The sequence below is a fragment of the Prenolepis imparis genome, unplaced genomic scaffold (genome assembly GCF_030444845.1).
Source record: "Prenolepis imparis isolate NDT839.2.m4 unplaced genomic scaffold, iyPreImpa1.0 SCAF_14, whole genome shotgun sequence".
Classification (NCBI taxonomy): domain Eukaryota; kingdom Metazoa; phylum Arthropoda; class Insecta; order Hymenoptera; family Formicidae; genus Prenolepis; species Prenolepis imparis.
The window spans coordinates 3,490,546-3,506,263 of NW_028141172.1; the positions used below are offsets into that span (position 1 = coordinate 3,490,546).

General features: G+C 35.3%; 1 protein-coding gene across 2 annotated transcripts in view; it reads left to right on the forward strand.

Moving 5' to 3' along the window:
• The window catches only part of Syn1 (Syntrophin-like 1), a 265,686-nt gene that overhangs the window by 229,423 nt on the left and 20,545 nt on the right, over positions 1-15,718 (forward strand). For both annotated transcript variants that reach the window (XM_083054313.1, XM_083054314.1), the window contains exon 6: positions 6,003-6,226. In XM_083054313.1, coding sequence (XP_082910439.1) covers positions 6,003-6,226 — 224 coding nt within the window. The remainder of the gene's footprint in view (positions 1-6,002; positions 6,227-15,718) is intronic.

Genomic DNA, 15,718 nt, shown 5'->3' on the forward strand with positions numbered 1-15,718 from the left:
AGTTAAAAAATGTTTGTATCTCTTGTGAGAGAAAGAAGAGTAGCGGGAGTAGATAATAATAATGAATTATTTTGGTAACGGCGGGTTATAAATAAATTTTATTTGTAAACTTCCAGTGAATTATATTTAAACGACTCTTTTTCTTTATTAATAAGGGAACCTCGCGAACCTGAAAATTTTGATTTTGATGAAGTTTTATACACATAGGGGATAGATAAATTAATTTCAGTTGCGACTCAAAAATGATTCTAAGGGATGAAAATACCCTTCATATGTTCAGCTTTTTGTTTTTTTTTCAATATATCTCAAACATGTTTTATACGAAAGTTTTATGGTAAGAACACTTCTATCTAACTATATTAATATTTTTAAAAAATAATTGAAAACAATTTTTAAAAAAAACTGAAAAAAATAATTTTTTAAAAATTTTCGTAAGATTTATATATAATTTATATATATTTATATATAATTTATATTTATATATATATAATTTTCTGTTCTTGGATAAACTTTTAGAAAAGCATGAAGTTTTGAGATGGCAGGATTCTAAAATTTAAGATTCTTCACTGCGTAAACACAAATGCGGTTTGTACAATACTTACGACGTTCCAGCAGCAAGCCATCCCATTTTAAGCCGATTTTGGAGAATCGCGACATTCACGGATACGCTATGCTACCCCCCGACAATCGCGCATTCCCTAGCTTCTCTCGCTCGCAGTTTGCGCGCAATTTGAGTTTGAACACGCGCTTGAGTTTTGTCGTCCGTCTCGTGTTCGGGCAACTCCATTATTTTCCGCACTCCGGAGGTATCTCTTTCGCAGTCATCGCAGTTGCGTGTCAGATAGAAACAACTGTGTTCTACAAATATAATTTTGTTGTAGAATAAAAAAAATGTTAAAATTCTCTCGCAATAGAATTTTCGCAACTTAATATACATGTAGTTGAAATATTATATTCTGATACCTAACAAGGGAACCTCGCAAACACCCCAAAATTCCGATTTTGATGAAAACTTTATACACATGTAGAAAGGGTCTAAATAGATGAATTTATAAATTTTTAATTACGATCCAAAAATAACTATAACGAGTGAAAAATGTTCGAGATATCAAAAAAATGTTTTAATCACATTAATAATATAAAAAAAATTTTTTTTTGTATAAAACTTTATCAAAATTGGACCTTTTAGATTCCCAAGTTTGGAAGCTAATTTCAGTTGGAAAGCTAATTTCGCAAAGTGTGGAAAAATCGAAATATACATTGGCTTATAAATTGTAACTGGATCGAGAAGGGAGATTAGATAAGCGCGATAAGAGATTAACTTGTTTCTGCAGAAATCATTGGGATCAATTAGGATTTTCGTTATACACGATCGCCGGTTGTCTGCCGATTAGTTGAAACCGCGACGTGTGTTACGCCTCTGAAATTCTCTAACGGTGATATATCACCGTTAGAAGCTATATATATCTCTCTCTCTCAGATCCGCTTTATAATGCAAGAGCGCATCATTGCGGAGCTTGTACGCTAATTCGCATGTTTAATACGTGGTATAGCTGATATATGCTCGACGCGCTCGCAATAATAGCGCTTTCGACTGTCAGAGTTCCTACTTCGGTATTATTACTGGGGATTTTTCTGCAGAGAGAGACTCTCCTTTTTCCTCGGATTATTCTAAATAATTTCGCCGTTCGGAATTTTGGCTCGAAAGGACAATATTGACGAAGATATCCTCGGTTGAAAGCGAGCGCGAGGTTGATTAAGGTTTTCCTTGTATTTCATATTGTAATCTTAACCGAAACAAGAGCCGTGTTTGCAGAGTATTTTCTACGCAGAGTGGGGTATCCTCTCGCCACGAAATATACCTAGGCTTCGTTATTAATTCGCCGCCTCTTGTACGTTCGCCTGCGCGCTTATGGATAGGGGAGGATGGGAGGGGGTGGAATTATTATTTTATTGCCGGTATAAAGATTACGCGAAATTAGTCGAGATGATTTAGGATCGCGATCGCGAGCGCAAGATCTCTTCCATCTCTCGCGCTGAGCTCTCTTATATACAGCCGCGAGCGAAGAGCGGATAGAGATATTCTGCGTTTAATCTTGTTTTAATCCTTGGCTTCCCGATGAATGTACAGTTGGGATTAATGGATCGCGAAAATATCGCCGCGATTACACTTGTATATGGCGGCTCGGAAGGATACCACCCCCGCAGTTGCGGAAATACGCGAAAGGGAGCCGGAAATCGCGTTTTAAAGAAAATAGAAGACGCAAACCGAGTCGCGATAAACCGAGGAACGGTTACTTCTATTGAGAGCATATACATATATACATATATATATACACAAGGTGTCCCATTTTAATGAATATTGAATGTAGCTGCTAGTTGCAAATTACATTTTCTGAAATAATTAGGTATATCTTTTTTTACATCAATTGGTTTCTTTCATTATTTTATGTAAAATTATGTCAAATTAAAGTACAAAATATGTAAACTTTTTGGAATCGATTTACATAACATAATTTATATATTTTATATTTAAATCTATATTATTTATATAAAATATTAGAATAATTTCATTTAAATAAATATTAGTTTGACCTTCAAATGATCTTGACAAATTATCTTAGTTAAAATTTAAAATTATATTAACATTTTCCCTCTTGAAACCTTTTAATTTTTGCATGAAATATTTTTTCACAGCCATAGTTTCAGATATTCGATATATTAATTAAAATAGGACACCCTTTCCCTGTACATATGTATATGGATTTAAAAAATGAAAAAAAAGAGTAATAAAATAAAGTAAGAGAGAACTTTGGAAGATCGACACCTACGATAGAAGCTAGAATGCTTCCATTCGGCTTTGCCGAAATGTTGGAACGAAGAAACGCGACAAGATACGTGGGGAAAGTGAGATATCGCACGCGGGGGAGGATGCAAAAACTCGTACATCACGGGTTATCGCTTGTTTTAGGACGCCGAGCAACCAGACGCCAAATCGTAGCCGTTAGGGGTTCGATTCGTTATATCGTAGCTCGGCTAGGTGTGCATCCTGTGTTTAGCTACACCTTTCGCTTTTCTTTCCCTTTGTTGGCGCCTGTGAAAAAAATTTATTACACATTCGTTCTATTTTACGCGCCTTTGTGTTCTCACCGAAGCTAAGAGGCATAAAAATGCCGATATAAATAATTGATTAAAATACGCTGCTCTCTCGCGCTGCTTTAAAACAGTTTCCTAGTTACATCCTCCTTAACAGATGTTTGCGTACAATAATCGGAGCCGCGAATATTGCAGGCACGCGGAGCATTCGGGCACCGAAAGGTTGGAATATCTTAAGTCCAAGTATTTCTGTATCCCTCCTGTCAATGCATAATTCTCGATCTTTTTATCAGTAGATGGGTGACAATTTTCTTATAACAGCTGCTAGGCATTTTTTCCCTTTAGGAGTTTTATATTTTAGTTTATTTTTTAAGTTTACAAAGGGGGATACCATTTGTATATTTTGTTTTGGGCGGAGAAAAGACACATCTTGAATATTTAAAGTTGCCTTGGGTTACCCGGCTCATTGACAGAAGGGTTAATTTATTTGTTCGTCTTGGTTTCCCGGGACAAAAGACCGGTTCGATAATTTTGTCGCGGACGTTTCTTTATTATCTATCCGACCCGGAATCGTCGACGATGCGAAATCTCTCTTTCAAGGGGGTGAAAAGAGACGTCTTGCTCCCACCTTCTCTCGACGACTCGTTCGCGCCCTTCGAACTTTTCCGACTTCGCAAGTCGATCGACCTATCCCTTCTCTCTCCCGTTAGACATTCGCTCTCTCGGCCGTTTAATATTTCTCTCTTTTCGCCTGATTCCACATTGGTACCCTTCTTCGTAGATTGCGCGACGTCTCCTCCCTTCTTTCTTTCTCTTCTTCGCTCTTTTCGCTCGATTTCACGGTTGCCGCGACATGGAAGAAAATCGGCGACGATAAGACGCCAACGGGACGATTGTGATGTCTGCGAAGCACTGAATCGGACCGAAGGAAAAAGGAACAGGGGCGATGATTCTCTCCGATTCCGGCGCGTTAAATTCCTGAAACTTCGCCTGTCTTTTTAATTATCGAGACATTGTCGGATTTTATAATTTTCTCATATTTTCGAGTCCTAAGGAGAGAGCTCTCGAGGGTGGAAGTTTGCCGAGGGACGTTTACAGCTCACTCAGTCAAATGCTACGGCTTGACGTGGAATTTATTTTTTTTTCGTTCCAGCTAGCTCGTATATTAAGATGCTGATTCGATAAAAACAACTGTTGGGCGCTGCTGGCGAACGACATTTTTGTTTCCATGTAAAATATACGTTCAACTACCGCTCGACGGTCGCCGCGTGGAGTTTTTTAATCTGCCGGATAAACTTTCCGATCTGATGTCGTTCGTCGACTGAGAGAGCCGACTTCGTCAGAACTTCCGGTCTTTCCCTTGTACACGGGATGTATCTCCTTACGCCGCTACTTACGCGAACTTTTCCGCGGAGCTTTAAGGAGGCCGAGGAGGCGAAGTTTGATCCTTCTTTTGCCAAGAGAAAGGGGGGCAGGAAGTCGTTTAAGATTAATGTGTTCTTCTTAGGTTGCTCCTTTGCGACTTGAACGGGGATTGCCATCCTACTAACAAGGGAACAAACTGGGAAGTTTTGATTTCAATGAAACTTGGAAAATATGTAGAGTAGCTTGTTAGTATGGAGAGAGAAAAAATTGGTATCAAGATGTGCGCCGGGTTATTATAAAATATTTAAAAATCTCGCCCCCATCCGCCTCCTTTCCTGCCCGTTTGTAATAGTTTTTGCCAACAATTTTTAATTTGTGCGAAACACAAAGTCGGTTGTCTTCGCATCCTATATTATTAACGCGACGTATAAGCTTCAGAATTTTCCAAAATGAAATTTCTCCTTCTTTTTAATTCACGAATGCCGTTGTCTGGAGGCGAAAGAATTTTTCTGATGTATGTCGAAACACAAACAAGGTAAACGTCAAGGCGTTCCACAATAATGCAATTATAAGCAGAGCATCACGTTCCGCTTGACATCGCGCTACTAAGATGGACTTGGTAATATTATAAAATAAAGAAATGATCGATCGTGCGCGCGACTACCATCTTTCTCTTCAACTTCCGGACTTTTTCAGTTCACTCCTTTATTTTATTTCAATTTTTTGAAATTTTATACTATAATTAATAATTTTAAATAATTTGAATAAACATGATTATTACACGATAGTATATATATTTTTTGTAAGTTTTTCCTGTTGCAATCGCATTCAATTTGACATTTTACAGTTCTAAAATTAAAAAAAAGTTAATTAAATTTTATTTCGATTTTTCGAAATTTTATACGATAATTAAAAATATTTTAAATATTTTTGAATGACATTAATATACAATACTATATATTTTTCTTTCGCAATCGCGTTTAATTTGAAATTTTATAGTTCTGGAATTAAAAAAAATTAATTAATAAATTTTATTTTGATTTTTCGAAATTTTATACGATAATTAAAACAATTTTAAATATTTTTGAGAATGACATGATTAATATACAATACTATATATTTTTCTTCTCGCATTTATATTTCCTTTTGCAATCGCGTTCAATTTGAAATTTTACAGTTCTGAAATTAAAAAAAAATTCATTATTAAATTTTATTTCAATTTTTCGAAATTTTATACGATAATTAAAAATATTTTAAATATTTTTGAATGACATGATTAATATACAATAGGTACTATATATTTTTCTTCTCGCATTTATTTCCTTTTGCGATCGCGTTCAATTTGAAATCTTCCAAGTTCCGAAATTTCAAAAAGAAAAATTGTAATTATTAAATTTTCAAAATCTTGACTCTTTAAATATTTTCTCGAGAGACTGCGTGAAAAGTCTGCGGCGTATATTTACGTCCTCAAGTTTTTCTTTCCGTCACAAAGATTGGAAATTGAATATTTATTATTGCCGCCTGTGTACGTGTGCTTGCAGAACGGACGGGCCAGTAGTGAGAGCAGCGAGGACGGAGCCGGAAGTAGCGCGAGCACTTCGCGAGGAGTCGGAAGTGGATTCGGTCTTGCCGGCGGCTGCACAGGCGGATGGCGCAGCGTCTTTGGCGCAGTTTCAGGTCGAGAACTCAGACTGTACGAGTGCGCGCCTTGGAGTCCAGAGGCTTGGGCTTCACCGAGCATTACCTGTCCCCTCATCGCGACACGGTAAGAGAAAGAGAAAGAAAGGGAGGAGAGTCCTTTACAATATTTACAATTTTAAACAAAGATATACGGTCCTTCTCCTCTACTCGTTCCTCAAATTCTGCTTTTATATAAGTATCCGGAGAAGTCCGACGCGCTGGCACTCTTTTTCAGATATTTTTCCTTCGTACTTAAAACTTTTATACTCTCAAGATAAAAAACTTGAAATAAAACTTTTTGATTGCATGCACATTATTTTGAAGAATGGCCTTCAACTTATTTTACGATTTGTATTATCATTCTCGTAATGTACATTCTTTTAAGATTGATGAAGAAGATTCTACCGACAATTTAGCTAACTCCTATGTAGGTAGGATGTTCCAAAAACCATCGGGTTTCCTTTTGATATCAGATTCTCTAATTTGGAATCGATTTGTTTTTTCGTCATGTACCTTTGTAATAATTAAGTCTTAAATTAAAATTTTATCAAAGTAAACTCCCACCGTGAAATTAACTGAAGAATGTAATTTTATTAATTATATTTAAACTCCATATAGTTTAATTTGCGAAGGGTCCTTTTTTAATTGCTCATAATCCGGAAAATTATGAATGTCTCCGCTAAAAAAGAAAAAAAAAAATTGTTTCGAAATTGCACAAAGAATCTGCTATTAAAAGGAGATGGTTCTGGAATAACCTGCGTGCAGTTTGAAAGACCTCGTTAACTTTGTTATAACGTTTACTGTTTAATATATCGGTTCTTTTCGGAATCTCTCGACATTTATTTTTCGCCGTGTAAACGTTGCTGCATCGAAACAGCCTTAATTTTCTTCGCTGCATCGAAATAGCCTTAACTCTCGCCGCTGCATCGAAACAGCCTTAATTCTCGTCGGGGTTCGTCCGCTTATGGACCAAAATGGTGTAACAAACCGCTATCACGGTCATTAACGCGACGATTCACGTATCCGCACGACGATCCGACGTATCGACTGCGGTACGTGAGAGAACGGAAACGTGCTTACGAGTGAAACGGTATCGCGCCGTCTACAAACCGCGTCACGTTGCAGCACGTATGTATGTCTCACGTGGATTTCACACCGGTTGGTGTGAGCAGAGGGATAAGGAATCCAGTTCGATATGTACTTAAAAATCCGAATCAAATCCAATAACATCAGTTTTGAATTTTATTGAGATTGAGTACACCTGCAAGGTTCGAAATAGTACTTATAAGTACTTGTTCTATCGTAAATGATCAAATTTTTAGAAGTTCTTGAACTCTAACAAAGATAAAAAAAATTATTTATGGTATAAGTACTTAAAGCTTTGGGTATACTTGGTCCATTCGAGTGCACTTGAAAGTATTGTTCTTGTTTTTTTTTTATAGAGTATTTATAGAGTTCGAACTAAGTAATCACAGAGAATTCGAGAAGTCATGCAAATAAGTTCAAATCTACTTTTAAGATAATTAATCCTCTCGTTAATTATCTCAATTGTAATTTCTGTTAGTTTGCAATTAACATTTGTTACGTAACTTGATAATCACTTAAGCTTGTTTCGTTGCAACGTTAATGAATAAAATCGAGAGACAGTTATAATTATAATAATGTACAATTAAATAATTAATTTTAAAAAAGTCGATTGTAAAAAAATCTTTAGACAAAGACCACCCTGTATTTAAACAATTAATTTTAAAAGGGTGAATATATATATATCGATTTCCAAAAAAAGAAAGAAATCCCCAAGTTAGGCGAGACCATCCTGTATCGTGTGCAGGCGGCAAATTAAGTGTGAAAAATTCACCGATGTCTCGTGTGCGAGGAAGCGACGTCGGAGGACGAGCTGTTCCCGATGGAGCGACTATACGACGAGAGAATGCACGAGGGAGGGCTGGGGATTCACAATATCCTGTATCGCGCGTGCAGAAAAATTCATTCGCACGAAAAGCAACACATCGCTAAAAGTAGCGACGCGACCCTCCATTACCAGATGATAATGGCGTCGGATTGCAACAGTTAGCGATTAGTTCGTTAGACCGCTATTTTAATTAAGACTATTACACGTCCGGTCGCGTGATGTCATCATTGCGACGCTCGTTACGTGCGCGGCTCGCGAAATCGTTTCATCCCTCATCCCTCCATCCCACCCTCCCCTCTACTTTATCCCCTCCCCTCCCCTCCATCCCACCCCCCGCCCCTCCGCCTGGCGCGCGCGATTCGTTTTGCAATCATCCGACGTCACATCCGATGCTAATCACGAACGCGCCGTTCGACCGTGTACGGATGAGCGTAAATTTGAGCTTTCAACATCTAATTATTCGCCGCGCTGTTTCGAATTATTCGAGGTGAATCCGATATAGGAGAAGAGGGGGAGGGAGAATCCATTGAAACTCATCGTCGGCTTCATGACTCGAAATAATATTCCAGGAAACGCGTAGTACTAGAGGGAATATTGATATCTTATTCTTCCCAAGTTGCATACAAAAACTAGGTATTTCATAGATAGCTGGGGTGTATCGCTCTGTATTCAAAGTTAGAAGGATTCCTCTCTTTTCGAATGACGATACCTCGGGCGATATTTCTCCGACCGAGAGAGATATCTTTCTATACATGTATATAAGTCGTATTCTCGCGTGATGGAAAATGTTTCTCAAACGTCAAATTCGTCGAGAAATGGATCGCGTCTACGAATGTCTAATGTCAAATTTGTCGAGAAACAACGAGGAGGGGAAAAAAGTCCAAAGTTTAATTTACGAAATAAATTCTTTCTTCATCTTCAAAATTTATCTCTATGTATTTTCAAAGTTTTAGAACTGTCGTTCAGATCTAGGGCTTCTATGAAAACTATAAACTCGAAACGATCTGTAAACAATCATAAAGTCCATTTTCGAAAGTTACACATCAACATCATCGAAAACATTAATGTGTAATGTGCGCGCAAGAATTCCATCGGGATGTGGATAACGAGATTTTACACGGATGAATAAGCCGGTGTTTAAACAAATGCATCGATCGAACGTTTATTAATTCCACGTAACGTCCTTTCGCAATCATTGCGGCCATGCTGCACGCACTAATCACGATTGGTTTCGGTTTTCATGGCGGATTGCTGGCTTGGTAAATAACCGAGTGAACAAATATCTCGACAGAGCATTTGTCAATAACAGGCTGAAATTAATAGGACGATAATACAGATTAGAGATCTTGTGTTAGAGAGATATTAATGTAATATAATATTAATTCGTAGCATCAAATATGCATCGCATTTTATAAGACAATCATGGATCTTTTTGGAAAGAAATTACCCTTAAAAGATTCACAGTTCAAAGAATTTTACGATTCAAGCGAAATATTTTTTTTCAAAAATTTTACAAGAACTTGGAAAGAAAAATTTCGAAAAATATTTTTGCTATAAAATAATGGGATACACAATAGGACGATAATATAGATTACAAATCTTGTGTTAGAGAGATGTCAATGTAATACAATATTAATTTGAAGCATCGAATATGTTATATTTCAAAGGTACAGTTCGAAGAATTTTACGATTTAAGCGAAATATATATTTTTCAAAAATTTTCGAAGAACTTGGGAAGAAGAAAATTTCGAAAAATGTAATATCTTCGATATAAAATGATGGGATAAATAGAGAAGCTGAATTGCGAAATGTAATTTAGCCGTATGAAATAAATAAGAGGACGTTTCTTTTTCTTTTCTTTTTTTTCGCTCTTATAATATTTAATTACAGCAACGTTTGAGAGAAGCGTTTTGTGTCGCCCAAAGGCGATGAGCATGAATTTAATTAAACATTTGTTTATTTATCTAAACAAATGATTCCCGGTTTGATCTGTAATGGCGCTCGGTACATAATATCGCATTACCTTAACAGATAAATACGGCGTCGTTTCCGCCGTATTATTTTCCCGTATTTATCGCGACGACGACCCGCGACCCATTTCCAGTCTCTCTCCCTCTCATCCCTTCTTCCCCCCCATCTCTCGATATCAGCGTACAATCGATTTCGACGTCTCATTCTCTCTGGACGTTTATGTATCTACCTGTCCGCTCTATTTATTTATTTGTCCACTCGAACGGATTGCGCGATCGTCGTATTAATATACGTTCGAATGCAATCGATTTATTTAGAGGCTGTTTATTTACTCGCAAGCGTACGCGGATGTTTATCCAGCCTCAACTTCGCGTTGAGATAAACGCGAGCTGGTCGTGAGAGATCGCGCGTGTTGTATCAAGATTGATTCCAGTTGCAATCGTTCCGAGACGTTCTCAGATATTGTTTATGGCGCGAGACGGATGGCCGAAAACACGTCAAAACTCCAAAAACCACTCGGTTGTCAAAAAATTCGAAAAATTTATTATAAATTCGTCAAATTTTTAAAGAAAAATTTGTATATTTTTGGGGGAAATATTAATAAAAAATTCATATTAATATTAATCAATTAATTATTATTAATTCTAATTAATGTTAATTAATATAATTAAAATTTATAATATGTATATTTATAGTATATATTATATATATATAATAATTTATATTTAATTTATATTATATAAAATATATATTACAAGTGAAATGTTTAAAGAAAAATTCGTGTATCTTTGGGAAATATTAATAAAAAATTTATGTTTTCGTCAATATGTATTTTTGTGTGCGTATTATTCCGATTAAAGAAATAATCACCATACCCATGACTTGTAAGCGACATGAATGATGAAAAATTGATTTATTTTTCAAAGACAGTGTGTCAAGTATTTGCCACTCTTCTCGGAATGTTTCGCGCGCAAGTCGGATATATTTTCCTGGAAATGTTACTGCTTTTCTGCAGAAAACGCCGCTTCAATTTACTGCTCCAATCGTGAATCTCATTTACGGGACTCAGCATCGCGGAAAGCGGCTTACAAAAAATTTAAAGGAGCTTTAGTTTTAAAGCTGACTTCGAGATAATTTGTGTCGCGAACTACACGTTAAAGTCCACTTTAAATCTCGACTAACTTGAAATTCCTCGAGCAAAACCGTTTCCCGCGCGCGTCGCCGTCGTCCAGGAATTATCTCTTGCTTCTTTAAACCGTCGCCGTGTTGCGATAGAATAATTAATCGTATGGAATAATTAATGGATCGGCTAATGGCTTTCCATTCCACGGAATTATGCACGCTCCAAAATAACGCTTCAAAATAATCAAATTAATTTTCGTAAGCAACGCTTATAATGTCGTAAGATACATTTTACCTTATGATTTAGAATGTAACATATGGGGAAAATAAAAAAATTATATATTTTTTTTATAGAAAGAGAGAAAGTAGAACAAATAGTATTATATTGTTTAATTAGCAGAATTAATATTAATATCACAGAAATTGAATTTAAAAAATGTATATATATTTGTATATAAATTTTGTAAATTAAATTCCTGTATTATTAATATATTAACATTACTAATTATATATAATATATATCTTAAATTGAAATTTATATATAAAAATTTCTATATATATATAATTTGCTAAAAAAAATCATATATATTTATAATATTATCTACTGCTTCTAATCCTCAAATATGTTGAATTAAATATTTTTATCGTTACACTTAACCGCTTCGCGATTTACATTGTTGAAAATATATTAAACTCTGCCTTTTGTGAAGCATTAATGGACCGTGTTTAATCTTTAGCGTTGGAGAGAGAGAGAGAGAATGGGCGGGCGAGGCAAGGTGAAGATTTTCATATAGCTACATGTTCTCAAGGACGTGGCTGCTCAAAAGCCACGTCCATTAATCCGCGAGAAAACGTGGCGCTTCATTATTTACATCCGCAGAACTTGGCTTCGCGGTCTTGCTTACACGGCGCGCGCCGTCGCCCGCCATTTAAACTGTCGCCGCGTCCGGACGCGGTGATTAACCGAGCGGGTGATCGTAATTAACGGCCCGGCACGGCGCCTACGAAACTTAAGGACCGTGACCGTGCAATCTTCTCGGATCACGAAGCACACCGCACGCCGCCGCCGGGGCTTATTTCGGGTTCGCAGCGAGGGATTCACGTTTCGGGACATTTCAGTCCCTCCATTAGGTTGATTGAAGCTTGTTCTTTCTTTATTTTTTAAAGCTTGTTACGTGTGTGCGTCACATTTTAATTAAAGGATGCTCGATGTGCTCTAAGAGACTTTAAATCGTTAAATTAATTGGTTTTTATGTGTAATATAGAACTCGGAAATTCTGATTTTGAATGAAACTTTGTACATATGCAGTCGGGATACTTGGATGAATTTAGAGATTTTTAATTGCGGTTATTCATAAACGATTCTAAGGGGTGAAACCACTTCTCATATATATAGAGCAGTTTTTCTCGCTGCACTAAAAATTTCTAAATTTGTCTAAATATCCCTTCTATACACGTGTGTAAAGTTCCATCTAAATTAAAACTTTCTGGTTTCCTCGAGATACTTAAATTTGAAAAATAATCGCTTCAAACTCTCATAGTTATCGAATAATGGAAAGACAAGGGAAATGAAGAAGTACGTAACATCCTAGCTAAGAAGATAATAAAGCTACGCAAAGCTCGTCGGATATCTCGTCTTTCTCTTGACGCACGTGTCTCATTTCATATGATCACCCTCTTCATTTCTACGCGCATTCTCTATCTTTCTCTGCATTTGTATTCGCGAATCACACGCGGATCGTGTTCCGCCTTGACGGTTTTGTTTGACAAGGGTTGCCAGGCTCCGATAATTAATCACTTGCTATTAATTAACCGGGAATCGGGTCGTTCTTCCTTCTACCGTCGCCTCCTTTCAACCTTTCATCCTAACTATCGCGTACTCACACTGGTACTTCCTGCACGATTAGCGGATGCTTAAGATGATTACGTTCTAGGCTACAAGGTTTATTAACTTAACGTCAAATATATACGGAACAATAAAATATATAACACAACTCAACAAAAGATAATTTATAATTACAACTTTTTTATGACGTAATAAGCTCAATATATTCAATCGCCAAAATTATTAATTATTTTGTTTATTTCTTAAATTTATTTAATTATTTATTACACCTTATTAATCTTAATCTTTACAATAAACTTTATCTGAAAGTTGCATTATTTTTCTTTAAAATATATTTTCTCTATGGCATTCTAATTAATTGAAAATCGAAAAAATATCGTAAAAAAAATTGCAATCGCACAAATAATATATTATTTATTAAGACACTTGTGTGTACAATACTTCTCTTTATTTCGTGCTCTATTCTCCCGTGGATTTTTTTTACAAACTCGTTTCAATATTCTATTGATGAGTTACAAAAGCGGTGAGAATAAGTCGCGTTTAGGACTTGCTGAGGGTGCTTTTCCGCGATATTCTTATCCGGACTGCTCGTCCTGGAAGAAGTGCGTTAAGCCAGTGTTAGTTCAGTGTAAAAGAAACTTTATCGTGCCTGTCAGCCGCGAGGTAGACGAATGGCGCCCTTAGCACCCTTATCTATCTGCAATTTTTACGCTTAGTCCCCCACCCCTTCCCTCCCTCCTGTCTTCCCTTCATTTCATCCCTGCTGCTGTTTTTTTCCTCTTCCTTGGCCTTTCCTCTTTTCCCCGGACCTGCATTAATATCTTCTAGAAGAAGCTCAACTCTAATCCGTCAAATCCGAAAAGCCTTACGAAATAAATGTCTACAGGGTAATACATGTGAGCGATCGATATGGGACAGCTTCGATTCGAAATTTTTACCAAGAGTAATCCTATAATCGACGTATAGGTATATCATATAAAAAACGATGAGCGGTTTCGTCTGATCTTTCGTTCATCATTTTAGGATGGGAATATTTGACAGACTTTTCTTATAGACAAACTTTTTCAATGCAATTGTATTTTGGATTATCCAAAATTTGTGTTGTATAATGAAATCATTTAAGAAAAACCCGAAATAAGAAAAATTATAAAAATAATTAAACACTTCTCCCAATAATTCAAAGCTTATAATTAAATTTTTTAAATAATTAAATTAAATTAATTAAATAACTTCAAATATAAATAATTAAATTAAATTAATTAAATAATTTCTTCTGACACTAGCGGATTCTGACGTCGATAATTGGAGGGGGGGAAGGGGTTTGCAAAATTATTTTATTTAAATTTTTGGTTTCATGATTAGCTTTTATTCCAGGATCAACGTCGATAGCTTTTTAATGTTTGTTTTTCTTTATTTATATTTTAATTTGCAATGGGGGGGGGGGGATTAACCTCCCCCCAGGATCCGCCCCAGTGTATATATATATATATATATATTATATAGATATAAAAAATTTCTCGCCTAATTAACTTCATGCAACAAAATTATATCTCATCATTTCGTCTTATGTCTGACTTAATCTATACTTAACTCCTTGAATGCGTAATGAGTATAATTTACAATGTATCTTATACATACATATTGTATATATTATATAGATATAAAGAATTTCGCCTAATTATTTTCGTACAACGAAATTATCTCATCATTTTGTCGTATGTCTGACTTAATCTAAACTTAACTCCTTGAATGCGTAATGAGTATAATTTCCAGTGTATCTTATATTTTTATATATATTTATATATTTTATATATATTTTTATAAAAAAGTATAAGATACACTGTAAATTATACTCATTACGCATTTAAGGAGTTAAGTCTAGATTAAGTCAGACATAGGATGAAATGATGAGATAATTTCATGCACGAAAATAATTAGGCGAAATTCTTTATATATATATATATAATATATACAATATGTATGTATAAGATACACTGTAAATTATACTCATTACGCATTCAAGGAATTAAGTATAGATTAAATCAGACATAGGACGAAATGATGAGATAATTTTGTTGTACGAAAATAATTAGGCGAAATTCTTTGTATCTATATAATATCTATTATATAGATATAATATATATTATATAGATATAATATATATTATATGTATATATTATATATAGATATAAAGAATTTCACCTAATTATTTTTGTGCAATGAAATTATTTCATTATTTCGTCCTATGTCTGACTTAATCTATACTTAACTCCTTGAATGCGTAATGAGTATAATTCACAGTGTATCTTATACTTATATATATACACTAGCGGATCCTGACGTCGATAGCTCTTTAATGTTTGTTTTTCTTTATTTATATTTTAATTTGCAATGGGGGGGGTTAACCTCCCCCCAGGATCCGCCCCAGTGTATATATATATATATATATATATATTATATAGATATAAAAAATTTCTCGCCTAATTAACTTCATGCAACAAAATTATATCTCATCATTTCGTCTTATGTCTGACTTAATCTAGACTTAACTCCTTAAATGCGTAATGAGTATAATTTACAGTGTATCTTATACTTTTATATATATATATATATATATATATATAAATATAAGATACATTGGAAATTATACTCATTACGCATTCAAGGAGTTAACTTTAGATTAAGTCAGACATACGACGAAATGATGAGATAATTTCGTTGCGCGA